The 10,447-nt window shown below is 38.7% G+C and overlaps 1 protein-coding gene across 2 annotated transcripts in view; it reads right to left on the bottom strand.

Moving 5' to 3' along the window:
* Window positions 1-10,447, bottom strand: part of LOC103476610 (1-phosphatidylinositol 4,5-bisphosphate phosphodiesterase beta-1-like) — a 49,894-nt gene that overhangs the window by 1,904 nt on the left and 37,543 nt on the right. For both annotated transcript variants that reach the window (XM_017308882.1, XM_017308883.1), the window contains 10 exons: window positions 7,517-7,621; window positions 6,057-6,169; window positions 5,801-5,951; window positions 5,655-5,708; window positions 4,006-4,183; window positions 3,721-3,853; window positions 3,533-3,609; window positions 1,649-1,738; window positions 1,491-1,548; window positions 1,291-1,377 (listed from right to left, as the gene is read on the bottom strand). In XM_017308882.1, coding sequence (XP_017164371.1) covers window positions 1,291-1,377; window positions 1,491-1,548; window positions 1,649-1,738; window positions 3,533-3,609; window positions 3,721-3,853; window positions 4,006-4,183; window positions 5,655-5,708; window positions 5,801-5,951; window positions 6,057-6,169; window positions 7,517-7,621 — 1,046 coding nt within the window. The remainder of the gene's footprint in view (window positions 1-1,290; window positions 1,378-1,490; window positions 1,549-1,648; window positions 1,739-3,532; window positions 3,610-3,720; window positions 3,854-4,005; window positions 4,184-5,654; window positions 5,709-5,800; window positions 5,952-6,056; window positions 6,170-7,516; window positions 7,622-10,447) is intronic.

The following is a 10,447-nucleotide window of genomic DNA, read 5'->3' as shown; positions in this document are numbered from 1 at the left end:
ATCCGACAGGCGACATCAGTTACAGAGACATTGGAAATATTCACACCCTTACTGATAACCAGGTCCAGTGTGTGTCCCTGAGTGTGTTGCTTGTTCGACATGTTGTGTTAAACCAAAATTCTATAATATATTAAAGAGCTTTTTTGCCCCTCGGTCTTGGGGATTGTCAACATGAATGTTGAAATCACCGACAATTATCAAACAATAATAATCAATGCATATCAGAGATAGAAGCTCATTCAAGTCCGTAAAGAAACCTTCCACATATGTTGGTGTTTTGTATAAAGTTAGTGTCAAAGTTCGATGGTGGCCTTTTACCTCAATTCCAAGATGCTCAAAAGACATAAAATTACCCAAAGAGATTTTACTACAGTTTATGGTATTCTTAAATATTGAAGCCACGCCTCCTCCTTTTGTGTGTTTTCTATTCTCTCTTAAAAAATTGTACGTAGGAGGCGCTGATTCAATTAGTACGATTGCTTCATTATTGTCATCCAGCCATGTTTCTGTCAGAAATTAAACATCAATATTATGCTCAGTGATGAAATCATTAATCAATGGAGCTTTAGCACAGAGAGATCTGGTATTTAAAAGAACCAGTTTAAGTGACTTGGAGGCTGAAAGTTCTTCAGTCTGAGGTTTGAATTAAGACCACTGTTTTTTGTATTTCTGTTATTTGTAACTGTTCTTGTAGTGATCCGGACAGGTATTGTCCTGTTTTGCATCCCCATTAGTCAATATTTGATTGCCTCTTACTAATCTTGCTAACTTGTGAAGTGTGTGGATGCTCTGCTAATTTCTGTGAAAAAACAGAGGGCTGCCAGTCTTTCCAATTAACGGCTGCCATCCATCACCATCTTTTTTCTTCATTAAAAGATTTGCGATAAAATGGCAAATTTGGTTTGCTTCCATGTGTTGAGCCACATGGATGACTCAACACCCTTTGACCCATTTCACAGCTTAATCAACTAAATAAAAGCAATATTAGGTGACCCAATGTCTGTTTACTGTCAACCTTTAAAGGATTTAATGCGTATTGATTGTTTTGACTTCCGTCGAGGCAGAGTGGGCCGCTTTCAGAACAATGTGACGTCACATGCAAAGGGCCAGTTGCACCTTGCAACAGGATTTTTACCCCTTGTACTTTTTGTCACATTAGAACCACAAATCTAAATCTATTTCATGGGGATGTTATCACTTCCAATGCTAGGTGTAAAGACCTGTCAATTACCTTGGCTGTCCGATCAGGTTCCAGACATGGCAGTACTACCATCTGTAGATGTAACTTACCTTTGGTTTCTGATCTTGGATCTCCTGCAGGAGGTCATTGTGCTGCTCCACCAGCTGATCCTGACGCTTAGTTTGAGTTTCCTCAAGCTGAGGACAACAAAGTTTGTTTCTTTTGCCAACACATCATCCCAATCTTGTTCAGTGTCTAAGAAGTTCAAGCAATAAATTACTGGAAGGTAGGTTCCTCTACCACTACTCACCCTCTTGATGTTTTGCACAACCTCGTTAACGTAGGACTTGTTGATCTCGATCTTCTCCCTGAAAGAAAGACAGGTTGAGCATAACTAGTTTACAGTTAGATGTTAGGTTAGCATGGTTAGCTAGCAGTATGGTTCAGGGCACTGTGTAGAGGACCTACTCCTCAGCCAGATGTTTCTCTTTGGTCTTGGCCTGGTTGATCTTCTCGGTTCTCCGTCGATCCATCTGCCTCTTCAGCTCCTTCTTCTCCCTGCAGCAGCATGAAGAAACATTTGAGCTGCAGGGTTGCTAGTTGCCAATCTGAATGAGCACCACATATTTCAGATTTAGGTTGGTATGTTGAAAACTATGTATCACTTTGCTACACACACACTACTTTGTCATAAAATTCCTCTTTCATACATTGAGGTGTGTTGCTATAACATGGAAAAATGCGGAAAAATGAAATGGGTTTGTTTTGAAAGGCCCCTGTGATGTAGAAATACATTTATTTACTAAAAGATAGCTTACCAAGACAAAGGACTGTTACCGGAGTATGACAATTTAGAAAAATAAAATGTAAAAAGGACAAGTGAACATGTTTAATATATAAATGAATCAATTTATGTCACAAAAAACAAACTCTGTCTCATGTTAAAAGGCAGCGAGTGTGTTGAAGGTTTTTTAAAGGCTTTTCAGAGTGAGAGTGAATATTTCTAAGAACTCTGTATGTGTGCATACAGACTTTAGAGAGATTATGGTGTTGGACCTCATTTAGTTGATTTCTGCATTGAGCATGGTCTGAAAGTCCCAATATTGTTATTTTGACAATTATTCCTGACCTGTTCATAGCAAAGTTCAGCTTATTTTGAATCAGGTAATTAAAAACTGAAAAAATTCTGATAAGAATCAAATGTAAAGTGGAAGCCTGTTCTTAGTGGATTCCTTCTCAGAACTATTCACCTTGAATTTTATAAAAGTGGTTCACTTTAACATCATCACCCTGTTCTGGCGCTGTGTGGGTAATGCAGGTTATTTTGTGAAAATAGGACATTTCCACATTAAACATGGGAATGTGTGTTTCAAAAAGAGGGAAAGTAGGTTTATGTGGTTCCTGTAGATTTTTTTCATGTCAAACTTCCAGAGATTTCCAGGCACAGATTTCCAAAGCTTTCAGTCCCAGTTAGAAGAAATCAAAATGTTCAGAATGAATTTATGACATATATTTGTTCTGTGGCCAGGCTGAAGCATAAATGGAAAAGAAACAGAGACTGAGAGTAAGGAAGGAAAAAAAGAGGGAATAAAAGAAAAATAAATGTATTCACAGACAGGAGGGAGGAATAATGAAGGAAATACTCAAGAAAGGAGGAAAGAACAAAGTAAGAAAAGAAAAATGAATAAAGGTATAAATGAAGAGAAGAATAGGAAGGAAAAAAGGAAGGAAGAGTGGAAGTGAGGAAGAAAAAAAGAAGGAATAAATGATGGAAGGAAGGAATGGTGTATGGAAGGGAGGAAGAATTGAAAAAAGAAATAAAGGAGACAGGAAGGAAGAAAAGAAAAAATGAAAAAGAAGGATGGAAGGAAGAAAATACAAAAACGGAAGGAAGGAAAAATAAAGAAAACAAGGAAGAAAAGAAGGAAAGATGAAAGGAAGAATGAATTGAGAAAAGCAAGGAAGGATGGAGGGAGGAAAGAAAGCAAAAAAGGAAGGAAAGAAAGACAAAAGGACAGAAGGAAGACAACAAAGAAGGAAGGAAAAAAGGAGAAAAGAAGAAAGAAAGGAACCCTTTCTAGTCCAGTCCTTCCCAGTCTGGATTAGGACTAGGAAGGATTATGGATTCCTTCTCAGAACTTATTCACCTTGAATGCAGAAATCAACTAAAATGAGCTCCAACACCATAATCTCTCCTTCCTAGGACTAGGAAGGACCTAGTCCTAGTCCATTCCAGTTCTAAAGCAGAACATTTAGATTGGAAGGGGAAGATATGTTAATATCGCAGACAGCATCATTAAAGAGATGAACGTGTACATCTTCTGATTTTATGGATGCTTTGGCTCTGCTTACTTGTCACAGATGTCTTTGAGCTTCTTCATGTGGGAGTTGTGGCTCTCCTCAGCCAGACTGGTGAGCCGCTCTGTAAGCTGAAGGAAACAGAGATCCTCATCCCTTCACTCTCATCATAGAAAAAAAACCATGCTGAGTCATTGTTACAAGTGCAGTCAACCTGAGGCACAGATGATGTCAGACCTTACCATCTTGATGTGCTCCCTCTGCAGATACTTCTGGCTGTAGTACTGCTCCTGCCTCATAGCCAGCAGCTGCTGCTGCTGCTCATCCCTGAGCTGCTGCAGACACTTGTCTCTGTCACTCTCCGGACACGAAGCCCTGGCAAATGCACAAAGCATTGTCACCTTTCCCTAAAACTCAAAAAAACATTCACCAAAGTACTACACATCTTAAAACGCCACATTTATGCAGCACCTTACCTTATGTGGCAGTGATTAACTGTGTTGTATTGTTATTCTGGCTTTGTTCACCTGCTCTTGCTGCACTGCCTGGCCGTCTTCTTGTACTTGCTGCTGAACTCTCGGAGGAGCTCTGAGGTCTTCTTCTGGTGCCTCCTCACCAGCTCCTTCAGCTCCTTGAACTGACGCCTCTGCTCCTTTTGGTAGACCTTGGACTGATGCAGGGCATCCAAGGTGCATGCTGGGATATCTGTCAGTACGTCATCAGATTCATAGTTCTCGTCAAAAAACATGAAATTGTAAGAAGATTGAATTTGGGTTAACAGACAATTTTACAATCGTGGCAACCAAACAGAGACCAACAAAAACGTCATTCACATATGAACATTACTTGATATAATTAAGCAGAAACACATTTTGTTTTTGCAATTACCTTAATTACTGTGCTAAAAAGTATATTTCCTTTTCATTAGGAAGCCAGATTAAATTAAAAAAACAGTTTTCAAATGATGATTCTATTTTCTGTGGGTAGCAATTGCAATTTGTTTTGCTTGGCATTTTTGCAAATTTTGAAAATGTTTATGTAACTGGGTCTATATTAATAGTTGTATATTTCCACAAATTATGTTCTTTCATGTATTTGTCTGCTTCTACTTGACGGTTGCTGTGTTCCTCTGTGTCTACTATAAGGGGTTTGGACCTTCAACTCCGCCTTATTTTCTTCTTCTTTTGTTCAGGGTCCTCCAGGACTATTATAAATATTAAGTTATTAATTTCCTCTTCCCTTTTGTTATTCGTTCCACTGGGGAGAGGCAAGTTTTATAATCTATTGTAATCCTTTCATTTATATTGTTCAAATGTTTATTTTTCCTTCTGTATTAATGATAAGTGTTTGGATATTTTCATTTGAGTTGCTATTACACCTTTATATCATTTGATGCATGCTAACTATTATTTCTTATAGATTGGGTTGGAGAACTGGAGCACATGCTAGGTGCTAATGCTAATATCTCCCAATTGACAGATTAAATAAACGGAGACCGCCTCCAAACCCAGACTTGGTTTGTCTGATCACCACACAACACACACAATGCAGAAATCCACCCGTCACATTTAGCACACTTTGCTTCTCCTAAGTTTTCCAGAAAAATTCGAAATGTTAATTTACTTGACAATTTCGTAAACTTTCATTTGAATAAAGTTCAACATCTGTGTTGTTATTCATGGTCTTATTTTGTAGCAGTAGCTCCATTTCCTCTCCACTCATAATGTGGGTGCAGCAATTGATGTTTATTCTGTACCCACAATGCAGTTCTACAGTAAGCAGTTTAAAATCTACGAATGTCCTGATGTCCTGTGTGTTTTCTGACTAAAACTCTACTGTGGTCAATTAGGGAAAAACAGCAACAGAGTTACCAATACTCAAAATATAAAACTGATGTGTTATTTTATTTTTTTTTTAAATTTGGTTAAATCAGGGTTTGAAATGCAGATTTTTTTTAGATCTTTCAGCCTACTTCAAGGTGTCAGACAGGTTCTACTTAAGTGATTTCTATTTAAGTAAACATTCCTTAATTGTGTGAATAACTTCTTTTTTGCCTAATAAATAAATCAATTAAAAACTGCCTTTTGTATTTAATGAGCTTACTTTATTAATCCAAGTATTTGTTGATTTTTAATATTTAACAATTCATATATTTAATATATGAAGAAAACCTCACCTATTAAAACACTTAAAACTAGATCTTCAGTCTTTGCTGCTGGTTTGGCTGCTTCTAAAATTCAAAAATGAAAAGAGCAAGACAATTAAATCTATTGTTACATTTATTAATACAAAAACCATAGTTGTGATGTTATTTTTTCCTACCAGTTGTAGCTGCTTGCTGATGGGCTGCGGAGGCTTTTGGTGTCGTAGCAACGGGGGTGTGACCCGTTGGACCTGAGGTGGGACTGAGTCCGTTTTCCAGCGGAGCCGGTTTCAGGTCGTTCTTCCGCTCTGCTCCCATGTCCATCTCATCCTGAAAATCAGGAAAAAATGGTTGTCGCCAAATTACATTAAAAAAAAAAAACTAGGTAAATAGATAAATAAACAACAATAGATGGAATAAGAAGAAGCGGTATACCTCGATCTGCGCCTCTTCCTCGCCGTCCTCCAGGGTCAGAGCTGCCAGCTGTTTGGCTCTCTGCTCCAGGAGGTTAACATACCGGATCGGGTTGGACAGAGCCTCGATCACATCTGGAGGGAAAATGAGGACACAGACGATCACAGCTGGATGTCAGAGATGATGAAGATGATGAACTAGAACCTCAGAACTTCTACAGCCGCAACCCTGGATCATTAATTCTTCTCAAGGTAAAACTTTAACATTTTGAGGATTATTTATTTGAATTGTAGTTATCATGAGTCTGTGCAAACCTTTTCATTATCTTAAAAACATTTTTGAAAAAACAAAAGCAACCCAAAAATAATCTGAGATTTTACAGCATGTGTATTGTCCTGAGATCTGGAATGTTCTAAGAAACCTTCTTCCAGCAGAATGAATAAGTTAGCTGACAATTATGGGTTGCCATCTGTAAAGTTACACAGTAAAAAGTTAACAGCAATAATATGGGTTACTTAGCCTGTCATAAAAGATAAAATGAAGATTAATTTTTCAAAGTCATATATTCATTCATTACAAAATGTCAGTTTCCAACTAATTATTTAATTGTCAACTGTGTAACTTTACATTTATTCAACTGTGTAACTTTACATTTATTAAGCAGCACGCCATATGCAATCAAATAATCCTTCTATTAAAAAAATGTCCAGCAGGTGGTTCTAACGAGCTGTGAAGCCCACAAGTTCCTTGGAAACTACAACAAATCTGTTTAGCTGGCATTATGATGTGATGTTCCAAAAATGGCAGTATGACTGATGATTTATGAAAAAACATTTTTTTACTGGAGAGGTTCGTGCAAAAATGAATGTTTCCAAATTAGTCTATGAAGAGAAGACCTTGCTGAAGCAATAAGCTCTCTACAGCTAAAGGCTATGCAATCCTATTAGCAGTTGATCACACATAGAATAATTTGTTTGTGATAAACAAGCAGTGACACAGTTTTTTTTTTCATTTATTGTTAGCAATGATTGCATCCATAGGAAAGTCTAATCATCACTGCTTCACATAAAAATGGCCTAAAGTAAAAAAAAAAAAAAATAAATAAATAAAACAAACTGGTGCTAAGAATGTTCCATCTCATTGTGCGGTGAATTCAGAATTCATTAAGTCCAAGGATATCCAGCAAGCTCCAGGATCAGCAAAGCGTTAGCCCATCACAGGGATCAGAGCATGTCTCACAGATGAGAATGGTGAACTTTTGAACCTGCTGCCAGGATTTCTTCCACACCCTAACCAGTCAAAGAACTCTCTCACTAAGCAGGTGGATAAAAAGAATCAATAACATATGGATCGACTTAAAGTTCCAATAATAAAGGATCACCATAAGTCAGGACTAGAGAGTCAAACAGGATCAAAGAAGTTAACTAATACATTTTACTTGCAATACCTTTCCAAAGATTAAATTTCTGAGGAGTTTTTACCTGCAAATGTATCTGGGACATAGTCTTTGACTTCAATGTAGACAAACACAGCTGGCAAAATCAGAGACTGGTTTTTCTCATTCCTCAAGCCGATGTAGCGATAGCCTGCAGAGGAAACATGGACCAAATTATTCACTATGTTGTTGACCCACTTATACGTTTCAGCTGATCAAGCTAACTTTGACATCAAAGATAACCTAAAATGCTGTTTTCTAATGGTGATTTCATTATTGAGCGAAAAAAGTTATCCAAACAAACCTGGGCCATTGGGAAAAAATTATTTGCTTTAACCATCCACAATTTTTTGAAAGGTAATTTGAATTTCTCTAGCACTCCCAGACCAGTAGAGTCACGAAATCACTTAGAAGTACAGTGGACACTGGCATATTCACGGTTCAGGATTCGCTGATATTTCTGTGGAATGTGACAACTAAGTATTTGTGGAAAACCCACGTATTTGTGGATTTTTTGTAGAGCATATATAAAATGCATCAAAGCAAACGCAGCTTGGGAAGCTAAAATACACAATTGTAAAACAGCCAATCCAGAAGCACTATTTATTTTCCTTGGTGCTAATTGGGTGTAGCCCAAATAGAGAAGACAATTGATGTTAGCTTGTGCTGAAGTGCTAAGATGGTTTTCCATATTACATAAAGGTATATTTGGTGTTTGAACTATTAAAATAGACGGTTAATGCGATTTTAGAGGAGGTCATATTTACATTATCAACATCATAACTGGATTACTTCAAACCTAAGGACTGGGAGATTTTCTCACTTTTATTTTTACCTTACTTTTCTTCACCTCCAAGTTGAATGAGGGCAAAATGCCCCCGTCCGACCCCAAGGACTTCAGTTTTTAGAAATGAAGATTCAACGGCTGGAGGTGAACTTTGAGATCAACGCTACCTTTGGATATGAAACAACTCTTCCTCAAATCAGTGGAGAGGTCGTACACCTCGCACCAAGCAGCTCACCCTGGATCGCTCAGGGCGCCAAGCCGAAACAAAAGTCTCACACTGGAGATCCCATGAGACGACTAACAAGGAGAACCCCTCACCTGAACGAATCAGCGTGGCCGGCTCTGAGCCAAAACCCACTTTCGACGTCAACTCCTTCTCCGCCAAAGAAAAGTGAACAAGCAGCTGGAACCAAAACGGCACCACCGACCCCGCTCCCAAGGACAAAGCGACCAGCCCAAGCCTCAAAACATTCCGACTCTGTGGGAATTCCACTGAAAAACAGATTTTCTGCACTCCAGCCTGAGCCTCTGAGTGAAAACCCACCTTTAAACATCAACAATGAGACTAGACCAACACATCCACCCCCTAAAGCTCTGAAGGACAAAGTGACCACCAGGAAAACGAAAGGTATGCCAAGAGTGCTTATTGTTGGAGATGAGGCAGTAAATGRAATCAGTCATGTTTGCAATCCCAAGAAAACAAGAGTGGTTTCTTTTCTTGGTGACACTGTATCTGATTTGACTCACAAAGTGCTCTCTCTAACCACTGATCAGCCAAACATGGAGACTTTAGTTTTGCATGTTGGAGCCAACAATCTGGCAAAGCAAAAATCGGGGATTCTGAAAAAGGACTTTAATATTCTTCTGGACACTATGGGAACATTAAAAATGAAGTTATTTCTCAGTGGTCCAATTCCATCACCTCAATGGGGAGACAAAAAACACTCCAGGCTGCTCATGATAAACAAATGGCTGATTAAAACCTGCTCTGCCAGCTCAGTGACCTTCATCGATAACCTCTGGATCTATTGGCAGCCCTTTCACCTCTTTGGAAGAGGCGAACGCAATCTTACGAAACATGGAATAAAGCTGCTCACTGCAAACATTTTTCATTTTATCAACAAGAACAACAATGTGACCATCGCTTCAGAAAAACAGGCTCAAGGATGTCTGACTAGAATGGAACCCTCCGCTTATCAGAAGCAAAGTGTCCCAAAACAAACTGATATAACATTGACTGGGAACATAGCGACTGGTTCCCCTCCTCCTTCCCCCTCCCTCTCTGCTCCTACTCTCACTCACAAGATACCTTTGAAGAAATGTCTTCCGGACCAGAGTTTCTCAAATTTACAGATGGAATGGAGTAACAGGTTCGCCTTGTCACAACTCTTCTTAGCGCTAACATAGCAGACCTCACTTCATCTAAGCCACCTGCCTCTGACTTCCCAGAGGATCCAGCACTCTGAGTCTCTGAGGTCTGAGACCGGGGTCCAGATATTATCTTTACACCCGACTTCCTCCAGAATGTTTCTGGCCCCCCAGAACTGCAAAACAGGACATTACGAAGAAAAGTTACAAAAAACAGAAATACAAAAAACAGCGGTCTTAATTCAAACCTCAGACTGATCCCCTGCCTAAAGGAACCTCAGACTGAAGAACTTTCAGCTTCCAAGTAATTTAAATTGGCTCTTTTAAATACCAGATCACTCTGTGCTAAAGCTCTATTAATTAATGATTTCATCACTGAGCATAATATTGAGGTTATGTTTCTGACAGAAACATGGCTGAATGACATTAATGAACCAATCATACTAATTGAATCAACGCCTCCTACGTRYAATTTTTTAAGTGAGAATAGAAAACACAAAAAAGGAGGAGGCATGGCTTCAATATTTAAGAATACCATAAATTGTAGTAAAATCTCATTGGGTAATTTCACGTCTTTTGAGTATCTTGGAATTGAAATCAGGAGGTGGGGTTGACGGTCGAGGTGGAGACATGGAGATCTGTCGGACCATGGAGGTGTTAGCAGATGTGACACTCTTTGAGGAGAAGTAGAAATTTTAAAGGCGTTAGTTTCAAATGAAACTCCTTCCTGCTTAGGTTTCCTGTTGACAACAAACACGAACCAACAAAGTCTATGATTTAACCTAAACTATTTTGGGGTGCTACATGGACTTGAATAGTCTT

This window comes from Poecilia reticulata, linkage group LG15 (genome assembly GCF_000633615.1).
Source record: "Poecilia reticulata strain Guanapo linkage group LG15, Guppy_female_1.0+MT, whole genome shotgun sequence".
Classification (NCBI taxonomy): domain Eukaryota; kingdom Metazoa; phylum Chordata; class Actinopteri; order Cyprinodontiformes; family Poeciliidae; genus Poecilia; species Poecilia reticulata.
The sequence above is the reverse complement of the archived record's forward strand: the minus strand, read 5'-3'. Positions and strand labels throughout refer to the sequence as shown.